General features: G+C 38.7%; 1 protein-coding gene across 3 annotated transcripts in view; it reads left to right on the top strand.

Moving 5' to 3' along the window:
• The window catches only part of JAKMIP1 (janus kinase and microtubule interacting protein 1), a 151,541-nt gene that overhangs the window by 58,335 nt on the left and 76,964 nt on the right, over window positions 1-16,242 (top strand). For all 3 annotated transcript variants that reach the window (XM_033061324.1, XM_033061326.1, XM_033061325.1), the window contains one exon: window positions 13,155-13,429. In XM_033061324.1, the coding sequence (XP_032917215.1) occupies window positions 13,301-13,429 (129 nt within the window). In that variant the 5' untranslated portion in view covers window positions 13,155-13,300. The remainder of the gene's footprint in view (window positions 1-13,154; window positions 13,430-16,242) is intronic.

Raw genomic sequence — 16,242 nt, 5'->3', positions numbered from 1 at the left:
TCTGGGTATCCAGCAGGCAGTTATGTATGCCATGCATAAGCCCCAACATAACATTTTGTTTGCTTCAAGGATCACCTTGAAATTGCCTGTTCCTCCTATTAGAGAAGTATGGTAGGGATGACAATTTTATCCCATGCCTAATTTTTGGTATTTTCATCTTCTGGTAGTTCTGCAGTGATGACAGAGTTACTAGGCTTAGAAATACTAGGAAATGGTAAACCCCCACTCTCTGTTCTTTCTGCAGCAAAACACTGTTGATACCTAGAAAAGACATTTTTATCTAGAAAGATATTGAAAATATAATTGAGGTTTCCCAGAAAACTGCATTACAAAAAGAAAAGAAAAGCAGCAATAACCCAGGAAATATCCTTTCCCAATGGGCATTTTGTGGTTTGCGTATTGAAATTGTTGCTTCTTTACTACTCACAAACTTTGCTTGATTTGAAATATACCTTGTTATATTTAATATAGTGCATAATTAACACTTCCTTCTCTGAATAGAAAAGTACAACAATTTTTAAATAAGGCAACTGCTGTAGGAACTGACAGCTGTAGAATACATTACCATTAATAAAGAATAAAGAGTAAAGTAAAACACATAGGATATAAAATTAGTCTTAAGGCCCATCTGTTTCCTATTACTCCAATACAGCTACTACAGTTCATTGTAATATCTTTAGTTTTAACACTCCACAGAATTTCATTATGGTATAGTCATTAGAAAGAAACAATGAGTGAAAAATTATGTCTAAAATAATTTAATATTTGCTAATGTAATGAACTTTCACTATAGACAATAATTATTTTAATTTGTAATTTCTAATTTGGATCTAAATTTGTTTTGAGAGCAACAGATAAACTGATGTGACTACTAAATTCTCCCTTCTGTACCTGGGAGGATGGTTCATCCTTTTCTTCTAACTGGGTTTAACATTTAATGGTACATGCATGAGGAACTTCAGTCATAGATTTATCTAAAAAGATAATGTCCTTATCTGTTTAATAATAACAGAAAGTAAATGATGCTGATTTTAGAAAGAATTAAAATGCTGAACTCTAAATCGAGCTGGTGACTATCACTTGTCATTCTGCAAGGGTAACTGAATTTTAATTTTTAAATTTCAAAAGGATGCTATTTATGGATTAGTATCCCCCTGTTGTCATTTACACTGTCTGTTCCTGTACATCGAAACAGTAGAACAGAGATTAAAAAATTTATTTAGACTTAATAGTTTGTTTAGCTGACTCTTTATAATAAAGATGAAGTGTTCCAAACATAAGTCTTCAATAGCCAGTGTATTTTGGAAAGGGATTTTGTCATGTGCCAATTGCCTATATCTATTCTAATAGTCAGAACTAGCTTATGAAAATCAAAGCAGTGAGTTTTCGTCTTCTGGATTTCTTATGCACATTTCCCAAGTGCTACAGGAAAAAATCTTGCTATCTGGTCCCTGTTTTTCTTTTTGGCTAGTCATATTTCTTCTGTATCAATGTCTTGTTATTTGTCTAGACTATTGCTGATCTCTTCCAACAGTGTCCTCAGACTGGAAGTGCAAACACAAGCATTCCTTCAGGAATGGTGCTGCTATATCATGCAGCTGTGAGCTGGCACTTGGCTTTAGAGAATGACTGGCTGCTTCTGTGAAAATTTAGGATTACTGCAGCATGCCTGGCCCTCCAGTAGGGCCAGGCACATTTTTCTAAATAGCTCTTTCTTTTGCTGACTGGTCATGAAGTCTTATCAAAAATTGATGTTTTCCCCCCTTTCTCTGAATGCTGAAAATTAAATTGAGATAAACTTTAGCATTGCTGTTGTGTTTCCATGTCTTCTTAATATTCTTTGGACAAACAAACTGTGCTAGCTAATCTTCTATATAAGTACTACTTATACAGACTGCTATAATCTATAATCAATGCTACATGATAATAGATCCGTTATTTGCCAAACACAGAAAACAACATGCTTGTGTCTGTAGAGTTTTCCTTACTTGCACATATAGCAAGGTAGTACATTTGGGTGGCTGGTGGCTGTGCAGCTGCTGGCAGAATTCCCACACATGTTTTCCAATAGATAAGTCTGTGGTTGGTAATGGTCGTGTTGAGATAAGTGACGTTGCACTTAGACATCACAAAGTAATCTGAGTGTTTGCAAGAGGACTTAAAAACAAAACTAAACAAACTTCTCAGACACCATGGAAAGGGGTCTCAAATATATCAAACTTACTGTCCAGTATTAAAGCACAACAGATCTTCAGTCTTTTCTGAATCTCCTTGTATGTTCATAAATGAGTATGAATGAGAAAAAAAAGGTATGAACTGTGAGAAACCTGTGGCCTGTGTGTTGTGCTTTCAATAAACAGTAGTGAGAGACCATAAACTTGGCAGTTCTGAGAATTCCTTAGGATAAATGGTTTTGCAGTACCTGTTGCTTTTTTGTGATAAATAAGCTCTCTCTTGGTTATGGTTGTCTTTCTAGCTTTTTGCTTGTTTTTCTTGGCTCTTTGATTTAGTTAATTTGTAATGTCAATAGCTGCAAATGGTGTTTTGAATATTAAATAGCTTTGGTAATGGGATTTTATTATGGCAATATATGTATGCTTATGGTCAAAATCCTGTTTTATGCATAGTATTATGTAAAAGTTGATTTCTAGGAGAAAAATTCTTGAAGGACACTAATTTTAATAGCAACACGTTTAACATCCTTTCTCAAGGAAATCCATCCTGTGCACATATTTATATAGGTGTGCTAGGGGTTATTACAACAGAAGACAAAAATGAGAGATTTTAAAGTAGAAGGGAAGTGGGGAGTATTTGGGCATTTCTATTAACTTCCAACAGTCAGTGTAAGAATTAAAATTACACACTCTGGGTCAGTGAAAGGGAGCATAACCTTGTTATTTACCGGTGAAGACTTGCATATCTCAAAGCAAATATCTAGTAATTTTCTGTTCTTAATCCCTTACAACATTTGAGAAGTGTTAGTGAAGATCTTTCTGATGTTTCCAGATGTCTCTACTGCAAAAAAAATTGATAAATAGTGTGTGTTTTTCATGTAGCCATTTGAATTTATATGCCTTGGAAGGGGAATGAGCATGGTTTCACCTAAGAACTCCCAGTTTTCACACTATTCACTGAAACAGGCAGCATTTTCAGCATTTTCCCTTTCAGGTGCAAGGGCAATGTACACAGGTAGCAGCCAAGTCTTCATTTACATGAAGCTTTCAGTTTTGCTAGTATAGGATTGCTATGTAGGAGGTAAAAAATTACAGTGTTACTGCCATAGCTGTGCTAGCCTTAACCTTAAAGGAAAATGTTATTCACACTTTCACCTAAAGTTTGGGGAGATGGTGCAGAAAGAGCAGTTCTTGACAATACCTATTTACATATTTTTCCACTGAGCCTTCACTATAACTAAGTTTGTAAAGTCACTGCCAGCACCCTAAATTTGAGCCTTCCCTCTGACACCTCTTCTAGGGGATGAGGTGGAAAGAGGAACAGAACTGAACACCAAGATCAGTTAATAGAAGAAATTATATGAACATTTTTTTACACAACTGGATTAACAGATAGGATTAAAACTGTGTCAAATTTACATGATAGTACAACTTGAATAAAGATTTTTGTCCGTGGTCACAGATGATTTCCAGTCATTTAGACATTCCAGAGAATAGCCTTCTTTGCAGGCACCATGGCAAGAAGGAGGTTGTGTTCTGAAGCAGTGAAGCATAAACATTTTTCATTTTACCATTGGGACTTCTGTAAGCTTTAGATGACATGTCTTGGCCTCAACTTTCTGTAAAACACTGTTATCTGCTCTCTGAAACAGTGTAGTGAAATGAAGTCTTGATTTCTCAGTGAAGGAGAGATGTTATATAGGTAAAAAGATATAAGCATGTTTTCCTTGGAGTGAATAACAAATCACTTTTTATTCTCCCTAAATGTCTAAATCAGCTTGAATATGACAGCACTCAGCAGTTTAGGAGATACTGCTAGCAATGCTGTGCCCCCATAAATTGAATATCCCCATAATTTGCATGCACAACTTGCAGACTAAAGCACTCAAAGTTGCATGTGCAATTGGTCTGGTTCTGTCTAACACTGTCCCAAATTTAGGAAGTTTTTAGGAAGCTTTATTTTCATATATATATCTGCGTGTGTCTGTGTGTGTGTGTGTCTCTGTGTGTGTGTGTGTGTGTGTGTGTGAGTGTTTGTGTGTGCATTGATTAATTTCTGAGCTTCAGAATACTTTGGGGCAGTCTAATCTGGACAACAAAAAGTGTCACCGTCTGTAGTGGTGTGTCACAGAGTATTTCTGGAGTTTTGTATTTATATCTGCTTGCCTGTTTCTCTCTTTTTAAGGTGAACCATGACTGAATGTATCTGTTTTTTAACATTCTGAGGGACACTATCTTTAACATTATGATACCTGTATCTGGATAAATATATTTTCTGCAACTGTTCATGACTGCCACATTCAACTTTTGGTATCTTTGGAGAACACATTTGTATTTCTGGTGACCAACTTGCCAACATTTCCAACAAGTCTGGAATGGTTTGAATCAAATTTGCTGGCAGTTACCAGAAGGGTATTTTATTTGCAGTCTTCTCACGCTGGTGAAGCATTCTCTATTTGTGAATATTGGAAGATGGTTACACAAAGAGTTCGCAGTTTCTCCTCTGTGCTTTTCTTGTGTTTTGTCATGTTTGTCCTGTTTAACCAGAGAGACAAGCAAAAGTTTGTCTCCAGGCTCTTGCTGTGTTAGTATGTGGCTGTGCTTTTTACTGCCTGTAGCTTGAAGTCATTGCACAGCTCCCTTTCAGAGAGCTGAGAGAGGAAGAAACTGCTGTCTGGCTGAAACACTCAGTTTAAATATTCCATCCCAGGTGATGCCATTGCATCAACCAGTTCCCAAAGTGACTTAAACTCTGTTCACTACAATGAACATTCACTCAAATACCAGTATTTGAAATACCAGTTTTAGCTGGCTGATTATCAGAGCACTGTTGTGAGAAAGTTAACAGATCTCCAGAGGAAATTGCAGTTTTGTGGGACACTAAATTTGATGATTTCTGCCAAAAAAAAATTGCAGACTCTTTCTAGGTCTCTTAAGTTTCATTTCTTATTACCTATATCCAGTCTTACTTCATAAATTGTCCACAGAATACATTTCCAGTCTTTCTGCAAGTGTTATGCCTACTTTACTGAGAGATTAAGTGATTTGGTAGAGAAAATATAAGGCATCTGTGACAGAACTGTAGATGGAACCAAAATCCATCAAACCTTAGCCTGTGTGTTGCCAATATGATGATAATAATAATAATAATTATCCAGTTAGATTTGAAATTAAATTTACATGTGGGGTTCAAGAACATTGAAGCTGAGCGGGAGTCCTTGATACAGTAATCAAACACAAGGTTAAGGTCCTAAACTCCCAACCTTTTTAGGAGTTCTATGACTCTTCAAAATTTAAGCAACAGCATTGCCAATTCTGTAGTGTATATCCTTACTTTGATCTCAGGAGCTAAGGAACTTGGCTTTAAAAGTGGACCATGATGGGAACTTTGGAAAAAATGCAGCATGTTCTTTTGTCAGCCTTCCTATATTACTGGCCTAGGCTGGTATCTTCATTTTGGCCGAGTCCTGATTTTAATGAGAACTTGTGTGGAGTTGAGCCACTGCTTGGTAGGTGAAGAAGTTTTGTAATTCTTTCTTTGTGCTGACTGATGTACTTGTGCTGCTCTGCACAGAGCTGTGCTGGAGTGAGGTGAGGATGGGAGCTGTCAGCATGAGGTTGCTTATACTTAGTAAAGGCAGTCAACAGCACAGAATAATTATTGAGATCTGGGACAGTAGAATGAAATCATGTCCCCTCTGTTTGCTTCACTGTTCAGCTGGTAACTAATATCACAGCCAGGAGCACTTTTTCTCTTCTTTACACCTGCCTGATCTCTCAAGTCTATCCTATTGATTTACAAAATAATAAATATTCAACATGCAATGAAATGTTAGATGATCCCAGATTTTCTCTCATTGAGGTTCCTCCTCTCTCTTGAGTCGTCAAATTGGGAATCTGAATGTCTCCCACCAAACCTTTCAGTTGCCTTGTACATTTTCTATACAGCTGTCATCCCTGAATTTTTATTTTTCCTAGGTTCAGGTTTTAGTTATTCTTTTTACAATAAAATAAATATAATAATGATGATGGGTTTAAAAAAATACCTGAAGAAAACTTCCTGCAAAAATCAGGTGAGTAGCTAAACAAAGCTGGTCCAATACAATCCAAAAGCCTAAATTTGACAGGTTGATAATACTTGTGGGGTGTCAGTGATAGTCAATAAAGATATTAGAATCTGTCTCTGTATTTGCCATTTATCTAGCCCTAGCAGAGAAATGCTGTAACTAACCCTTTTTTCCTCCTTCTGTTTTTGCTCTTGTATGTTCTGCTTTAATGGGAATACTGCTGCTCAGTGGGAGCACAGGGATCTCCCTGCTTGTACCCAGGGCACAGTGAGAAGGTGCAGAGGCTCATGCACTGTGGAGACAGCAGGCACAGGTCAGGTCTCCTGTCCCTGCTGGAAAGAAAAGAATTGGCCCAAGATCAGAGGAACAGCTCTGCCTAGAGCTGCCTCTCTGCACTGCAACTGGAGTTGCAATGAACCCAGCACCCTAAAGCGGTATGGATGTGTAACAGAGCTGAGCTCTGAAGGTTGTGGAGGGAGGGTTCTGTTTTACCATTTTTAGTTACATCTGAGCTTTGCCTTTCTGTTCTAGTGTCTTTTTTATTTTATGCGTTTGTTGCATTTTGTCTTTTAATAGGGCTAATAGAGTGATTTTAATGATTAATGGTTTGATAAATCCTTGAAACAGTGCTACAAGTGAAGCTGGGTAAATATTTAAAATGTACACTAATTGAAGACATTGAATACAGTAATTTCACGATTACAAGCCGCACCATTTTGACTAAAATTTTGCTCCCACACGGGAAATGCGGCTTACACTCAGGGGCGGCTAATATGTGAATAATTTTCTGACGTTTCCAACCCCAGAAGTGCAAACCGAGGTGCTGAGCCAAGCACCAGCCAGTAAAACCTGGGTTTACGCGATTGTTACAAATTGGTTAGTCTGTTGCGCAGCGGGTGGAGCCGGGATCCCTGCTGGCAGCGCAGGAGAGGGAGAGAGGCAGGGGAGCTCCCTCCTTCCCTCCTCTCCCACAGCCTGGGGGAGTCGGGGGCTCTGTGCTGCCAGCCCCGCGGCTCGGGGGCAGGTGGAGGGCTCCGTCCCTGCCTGCCGCCGTGGGAGCAGGGGGGCTCCTTCCCCTCCTGCCGCCGCCGCCGTGGGAGCAGGGGGCTCCTTCCCCTCCTGCTGCCACCGCTGTGGGTGCCAGCAGGCTCCGTCCCTGCCTGCCGCCGTGGGAGCAGGGAGGCTCCTTCCCCTCCTGCCACCGCTACCATGGGTGCCAGCAGGCTCCCATCCCCTCCTGCCGCCACCGTGGGTGCTGGCAGGCTCTGTGCCCCCCCTGCCACTGTGGGGCAGCGCCGGGCCAGGGCGAGTGAGCCTAGAGGCGGCGGCCGGCCCCGAGCGGCCCCGCCGAGCCGCAGCGCCGAGCTGGGCCACCGCAAGCGGGCCGAGCCCTTGCAGCCCGAACTGAGGCAGTAAACCCCCCCACCCCGATCCCACGATTTTGTTACTATTTGGCAACTTTGTTGCACGCGGCTCCTCGCTGCGAACGACAGAGTAGCTTATAAGTGGGTGCGGCTAATTTATGGACAAAGAACAAAATGTTTGCCAACACTTGGCGATGCGGCTTATAGTCAATGCAGCTTGTAATTGTGAAATTACTTTTTATTTACTTAAAATAAAAAAGTCCTGGAATGAAGCTTATAACTTTCTGAGAAGGGATTCAGGTTAAGTTTTCAGTAACTCCTAGTGTATGAAAGTGTTGTGCAGTGCAGAAGGGAGGTGCAGGATCCCTTCCCTTCCTCATGTCCTGTCCTCTTCAGCTCAGACATTGCTTTTCACTTGTGATAATTCCTTTTAAACTAAGAGCTAGTTTCTTGGGGATTTTTTTTTTTTGGTGGGCTGTTCATGTCCTTTCAGTAGAATGAAGCGATTAATGTACTGGATGCTATCCAGTGGTAAGGAGTAGTCCCAATCACAAATAAAAATTCACTGTCACATGGTTATTATTAGCAGATACACTCACATTTATGTGTGTGCATAAGATCTAAATGAGTTTGACATTCTTTTTTTTTTTTTGGTATGCAGTGACTTGGATAGATATTTTAGTTGCATGTGTTTTAACAGATGCACATGTCACAGGCAACCAATTCACTGAAGAGAAAATGGATACGTTGGTGAAATTCATTTAGGAACTTGCCAAGTTAGTTCTGTTAACTGCTATATATGGACCTGGAAGTGATTCATGGTGGGAAGTTAAAAATCTGGGTATTGATTCCTGAGGGCATTGAGAATTTTCTGAAAGACTGTGGAGTGACAGAATCACAGATCACCTTTGCTGAGATGCCATTGAAAAAAATACGGAAGCAATTACTAACCTGGACAGAAGAGCTGACTGCTTTACAGATGCCATGCTCATCCACAGGATGTCACCTGCTGTGAGAATCTGAAGAGTGACATAAAAACCTAGCTCATGCTACACTGTCATCTCTAACAAGGAAAGCTCTGTTCCATATGGCTCTGCAGGGTTGTAACTTTGAGGTCTTCTTGAAAAAAAGCAATTCAAAAATGCTTATAGTTGCTTGGAGATTGCTTTCTATACAGTGTGGCCCTATAAGGTATTTTCTTCTTAAACCAGGAATAGCTTGGGACTTTAGGCTGTGAATCTGAAAAAATGAATGTGGGCTGTTAGCTAACAATAAAGATTTTTCTGGTTTTATCCATCAAAAAATCAAGTGACATTTATAAAGTGTTCCACTGTAACTCTGTATTTCCCTAAGCAGGCTATGATTTAAAACAACCCTCAAAGGTTCTACTGTGACAGAAATAGATCTGTCTTTGTAGGTAGCTAACAAAGGGGTATCAGAAAGGTGACCAGTCTACAATATACTTAGAAAACTATACTGATAATTTGTGTTTAGATTTATTGACAGGAAGACTATTATTTTACAGTCCTGTAGAGGTTCTTCTGCTTTTATCCATTCAGTCATGTTTTATTACATAGAACTGAGAATTGAAGCAGTAAATGTAGGTCACCTGAACCTTGTGAGAAATGTGCCTTGGGCATCAGCAGCTATGAATGTTGTCTTTCCCACACAGACACTGGTTGGTAATCACTGTTTTTTTAAACTATAACACAGGTGAACTGCAAGGTACCTCTGAATTTAGTGTTGTGCCTGTGTCCACTGCATTTGCTATTGTCAGATGCTGTGGTAGTAAAATTTATTTTAAACTTACTGAATGTACAGAATTGTGCTATGCTGAGAATGTACTTATATCTCATGTTCATAAGCACAGTGAGGGTTATGGGTAGACTGCAGTAGCCTCTGCAGAATTATAAGAGAAAGGTTGAAATAAAAAAAAAAAACGTTGAAGTAGAGTGGAGCACTGTTTATGTGGAGGTGCAGTATATAGATGAAGAAGCTTTATTATTTCCCTCCAGAACCTGAGTTACAGCTTGGTGTTTCAGCTGGGATGATTCATTGGCAATTTCCAAAAATTGTGCTGCGGCTGAATAATGTTGTTGAAGTCTGAAATAACGCTGGAATGCTGAATTTTGGTTGATATAATTTTGTGAATTCTTTGTGTTACCATGTTATCTATATTTATTGCTTGATTTTACGGGTTTACTTATTTGTCCTCTTGGTTACTGTTTGTTACTGAAAGAGTCACTCTCTAAAGATATAACCCTCCCTATATTTTGTGTATTTCATACAGAATCATGTTTAAAGTCTTGCATTTCTTTAACTTGACTTACTTTTAAATAAAAAGTATTGGGTCCCTTTTTTCCTTACCCTTATGTAATCAAAATTCTTCGATGCTACACTTTCATGTTTCTGCAGTAACTGATTTTAATTTTTTTTCTATTAAGCTTTATTGATATTTAACATCTAGAATCATGATATAGCAATTAATTACATAGTTTGAGGTCTTGTTTGACAAAATAAAGGAAGAAATTGAGGCAGTTATAAAAAGCATCCTTTAAATCTGCTAAGCAAATAGAAGAGAAATTGGAAGTTAGGACATTGTTCAGTTGATTGGTTTTCTAATACATTGAGAATTTAATGCATTTCCCAAAACATCTGTAAGAGAAATGACGTTAAATATTTTGATCTTTTACACACTAATCCTCCAAACTATTGAATAGTTGATTCAGATCCAATCAAGTGTGTTTTGTTGTTTTTCTTCAATGACAATTGCCCCTATACCTAACAAATAAACTCTGTATGTTCCAGTGACTGTTGGAAACGTGACTTGTGATTTAGAATCCATTACTGTTTCCTATCCTTTTCCTTTCCTTTTCAATTAAATACATTGAAATGATTCCAAGGTTTGCAAGAAATGTGTAGAACTCAGAGTGCAGGAAGTGACTATTTTTAATCACAGAGTGATTGTGGGACTGTATCCTGGTGGCATCATGAATTTGCCTCTCAGCAGACATATGGAGAGTTAATAAATAAGTTTTCGGTGGAAGTGTCTGCGTCAGTAAAATTCTGTTAGAATTGAATGTTTTTTCCTTCATTTTTTTCTGTGTTTACAAATTGCTCGGTGTTTTTTGTGTTTTTTGGGTTTTTTTGGTTTTTTTGTTTTTTGTCCTGACCTTTATCCAAATATTAAATGTGGGTAGTCAGCTAGGATGGAATCTGGGCACTCACTGGTTCTGTGCCTTTCATTTGGGAATCAGGATGCAGTCTCTGCTTCAACCCTTGTGTGTCTAGGCTATGTGCCTCTCTGAGTATATAGATAGGTTTTGTGTTGCCATAGTTCCAGCTTTTAAAATAGGTAGGCTGGAAGATGAATCTAGGGAAGAGTAAAAATGGAATTTTTATTTTATGCCCACCAATGCAGCTTGATTGGTGGTTGTTTCTTGGATTAGTTTTTTTTTTGTTTTGTTTTGTGAGGTTTCTTGTTTGCTTTGGGTTTTGTTTGATTTTCTGTTGTTGGGTTGTTGATTTTTATTTTCTGGTTATTTCTTTTTTCATTTATGTTTAGTTTGGTTGGGAGGTGATGGTTTTGCTCCCCTCCCCACTCTCCTTCCCTCAATGCCTATAAGAGAAGAGAGTGATTTTCTTCAGGTTCTGGGTCTAAGCTTTTATTTTACTTGAAAAGTACAATTTTCAAATGTTGAGAGTTACAGTAAAAAGGTTGAGAGCAATGCCTTGAGAGTTTTTTTATTCTGAAGAGTACTTCAAAGAAAAATGCTGAACTCTCTAGTTTTTAAGGCTAATTTGAGTATTAAATGTAATTTGAGCATTATAGAAACTCCATAGATTATTTTCATGAAATTCCTTTATTAAGAACAACAATTCCTCACATTTATTCTACTCACCAAAGAGTTCCTTTTTTTAATTTACTGTAAGGATATTGCTGGTTTGTTTCTATTGAACTAACTACTGTGTGTAAAATCACAATAGCGCCAGTGTTTATTTGTTTTTCAAGTTAGGTCCGATACACAACAAAATTAAAGTGTATTTAAGTTCCTGTTTTTTTCACAGATTATATAAATAAATGCTTCATATAATTAATATAAGGAACAAACAAAATTTTATTGAATAGGATAACTTGATTATTATATTTCAAAGGAAAGATACTTGATATTAAAGAACAAAACAACTATTTCACTAAAGTTATTTCAGCACATAATTGCTAAAGTTCATGTTTTTTTAATTGCTTTTTATGAATGAAAGAACTCAATGGGAATATTGTTAAACAGACTGAGACTTGGTGTCCTGTGTTCTGTTCACTTTTCATCTAATTTGACTTGTCATTCTAAGCAAAACATGTAACTCACCACCTGTTTACCAGTGCTTGAAGAGGAGAGTTAAACTGAGGTGTTCTGTTTGTCCCTACACACCTGAGGTATTTTAGCCACTAACCCTTTACAGAAACATGTGCTAAGGAATGCATGAGATTTTCATTCTAATACATTTCTAAAATAACTCCCCATTGGTAGTAGGTTGGAAAGAGCAGCTTATTTTTTGATGGCAATTTGATAACAATTTTCTTGGAAATATGATACTCCAGGAATGTAGTTCAGTTTTGAAGTAGGAGCCTTTCAACTTTGTCAAAGATTTAATGATGAAATTATGTGAACATTTAAAAATGTGCAGAGGACATGGGTTGGAAACTAGTGCAGCATTGATAGCACCTGTTCCACAGTTTGGTTTTGTGGAGCACCAAGTTATTTTTAGGGGAGAGCAGAGAGGAGAAATAGCCACAGATTAAACTTCTATACAACTACTCATGAAGCAAACTAGTCATGGGATTTCCTAATTATCGGAATTAGGGTTCTTTGTCTGCTATTGATATTCTCCTTGAATATTGCATAAAGCTGATTTAAATAATTGAAAACTTTTTAAGCTTGGAGCATACTGGGAAATGAAAATGAAGTTAAATACCTTCTTGTTTCCATTATAGCTTTTCAAACAGTATCAGCCCTGAACATAAGCAGGTTATATATATGATATTATTGGAAAAATTTTAAAATGTTCTTCCAGTTTTGTGATGCCTTTTTAATAGATGCTGATAGTGTGAAACGCGATGATAATTAGAAATAATACAATTATGCATTATAACTGATACATTAGGGAGAGAACTTCTTACTACAGAAAATAAACTACTCCCACTGAAATACTACCTCAATTAATTTATTGTTTTCCCTGTGCCTCTTGGGAATCCTGAGCATGGTTCTAGTCAGGTCTTGAATAAGATATAATTAATATATATATGGTCTATGATATATATGATAAATACATAATAATTGTAAATACTTTTATTTCTGTGAACATCCGAATACAGCGGTTAGAGTTTAGAGATGGTGAAATATTATGTAACTTCTTATCTTTCAAACTCTGGTACACTATGAAGTGTAGTGTACAAGAAGTTCAGTGTGCTTTAAAAATGGATGTTAAGTCTGATGTTTGATTCTGCTCAGTGCTGTAACCTAATTCTGTTCCCACCACTTTGCTTCTTCCAGACCATGAGAGACTGCTCCCACGATGGCAGAGATTTGTATGGAAGGTTTTGTTGACCACTTCATGACTCTTAAATGTTAAAAGCAGAAGGCACTAGCTGGTAGCTCAGTGTGGAGCAAACATTTTATTTTAAACTTCAAAAACAATTATGTCAAAGAAAAGTCGTGCCAAGGGAGAGAAGCCCGACATGGAGACTGAAGCCCTGCAAGCTGCTAATGAGGAGCTGCGAACTAAACTAACCAACATCCAGATAGAATTTCAACAAGAAAAAACCAAGGTATTTGTCTGTATCTACCTCATGATCATTCTTTTAACAGTAGCACTGTTAGCAACCAGAAGAATTTGATACTAATATGTTTTAGTTGTAAAAGAAGAGCATGACAGAGAAATTAAATCAGAAGAACAACTGATAAACTAAGAATTGGCACCATTTTTTTTAAATAGTGGGCAAAAGGGACTAAATATCCCCAAACACTCCGTCACTGGAATTTGCAATCAGAGTAATACAAATGGCATTAGCCTACTGACAAGAGAGTTTTGTATTTGATCTTACTGAAAATTATGTGTTGTAAAATTAACTGTCTTCAAAATCAAGCATCAGCACCTTATTCAAAGCATGTCACTTTGAATGCCTCTGAAGAATATCAGTTAACTGGAAACTGTCTGTGTAGGAGTCCTGATTTGATTTCCTGAGGTTATGTGTGGCATTGTTCTGAGCTATTCAGTGATACATCTGATTACTAATGAAACAGATCCATCAATATTTGTCTAACTAGCATATGTTCAACAGGTGTTTGGGTAATCAAGAGGACACATAGGAGAAACTATAAATTCATCAAATACATTTGCATTTATGGAGATTAGTAGCTACTTTTTTGTACATTGTTTAAAATATGGATAAACCAATACGGTTCTTTTTATTCTGTTACTTATTAAAATCAATTAGTGCATTTGACATTGCACAAGGCATTTCTGGAGATTAATCCATGTGCAGGATTTATCTGTATTTAACTGGGGATGCTGTAGTTGCAACAGTCTCGAAGACTTACCAAGTGGAGAAAGTATGTACTGAAAATGTGTTCTCTTTATATAAAGTATCTTTGGTATAGCCTTTTTTCTTTTTATCAGTGTAAAATGTGGAACACCTGAATAACAACATTTTGTACATTCTAGTTTCATTAACATCCTTGTGTGATACTCAACTTTGAAAGGTCTTATTTTTTACATTTTAATTTACAAAGTAAACCCAAAAACCATCACAAATGTTATTGTCAGAACTTTTTTCTTACGGAGGAAAAAGAAACCATAAAGCCTTAATTCATGTTTGACTGATGCAAAAGGTTCAGAAAATATCAACCAGCTAAATTTGTGTTGCCTTGGAAATTTTACTTATTCACAGACTTAAGCAAAAAGTCAAGTTTCTTATGAATAAGGGTTATTGATAAATGAACAGCTAAGTCAGGGGTTTGCTATTGACTTCCTCATCCAACTTCTCTTGCTGTTGTTGATACTGTGATAAAACCACACACCATGAGATTTAGTAGTGGCTAATACTCTTGATAATTTGCAGGTCAATAAGTTGCATTATTTCACTGTCATTTTTAGTGTCTCAGTGTTTCTGTTTGGAGACTTAAGAGTTGATGATAGATTACATTTGCACTAGTAAATTTTTGTTTTTAGTTATTTCCTGTTTTGTTCTGTATAACTTTATATGCGGAAAAATGGATGGGAATTTTATTATGATTTTTAAAATTGCATTGAAAGGAACATATCATTATAAAGTTATAGCTTGGACAGAAGAATGATTTAATTTTAAGTCCTTGAAGAACTCTGATTTTAAAAAAATTACATGAATACTAGGAATAGTTTATCCCTGATACACTTCCAGTCTTTACCTATAAGAGCATGAAGTTTAACTCTTGATTCAATTAAGAATGAGATGTAAGTACAAGACCATGACAGCTACAGGAACATTTTCAGTAACTAGTTTTCTTACACTATATTCAGTCTAGGAAGATCTGCTTCAGCTTGGTTCCTTTTATACTTTTCTTCAGCTTAAAAATTTAATATTTTCTAGTGTATTGAGGTTGTTACTGGAGATAGATCTGTGTATTGTGCACATATGTGTGCAGAGAAATGGGTGAGCTGACATCTGAAATCTGTGAAAGAGGAAATTACAGCCAGAGTGCTCTAAAATCCTGCTGAGTGTACATTGCAGTCTGAAGTAAATTCTGCAGTGTGTTGGAGTGCATTTCTGTGAGGATGCAGCCAGGGGAAGAGATCCTCAACCTCTCTCCCTCATCTTTGCTGTGGTGCTTGCTGTAAATCATTTAACTGGAATTGAACATGTAGTTTATTTCTCAACCTGCTTTCAGTCTGTGCAGCAGTTACAGGATGCCTTGACTGACAAGATGAGTACAGTAATTTCACGAATACAAGCCGCACCAATTTGACCAAAATTTTGGTGGAAACCCGCAAGTGCGGCCAATATTCCGGGGCGGCTAATACATTAACAAAATTCTAAAAGCTGCCAACACGGAAGTGAGAGCCCGCGGCAGCCCCAAGCCAAGCTGGAGCCCGGCCGGCCCCGGCAGAGGTGGGAAAGCCTGGCAGAGGTGGGGCCAGCAGTGTGGGGGCGGGCGGCAGAGCCTGAGCCAGCAGGGTGGGGCAGGGGGGGCGGCAGAGCCCGGGCCAGCAGGGCGGGGGAGCCCGGGAGAACTGGGGCTAGCAGTGCAGGGGAGCATGGCAGAAGCAGGAAGGCCGGCGGGTGGGGCTGCCTGGCAGCGGGGGAAGCCCAGCAGAATCGGGGCCAGCAGCGTGGGGGAGCCCGGCGGTGCAGGGGCCTGCAGTGCCGGCCAGGGCGAGGAAACGCGGCGGCGGTGCAGACGGGAGGGGGCGGCCGGCGAGCCTGGTGGCGGCGGCGGCAGCCCTGCCGGCGGGGCGAGCGAAAGCGGCGCTCGGCGAGCGAAAGCGGCGCTCGCGAAAGCGGCGCGTCGCTCGCGAACGCGGCGCTCGCGAACGCGGCGTTCGCAAGGCGCGGCGCTCGCGAGGCGCGGCGCAGGGCGAGCGAAAGCGGCAGCGGGGCGGGCG

Source organism: Catharus ustulatus, chromosome 5 (genome assembly GCF_009819885.2).
Source record: "Catharus ustulatus isolate bCatUst1 chromosome 5, bCatUst1.pri.v2, whole genome shotgun sequence".
Taxonomy (NCBI): Eukaryota; Metazoa; Chordata; class Aves; order Passeriformes; family Turdidae; genus Catharus; species Catharus ustulatus.
Note: the sequence above shows the minus strand (reverse complement) of the source record. Positions and strands in the feature narration are given on the sequence as shown.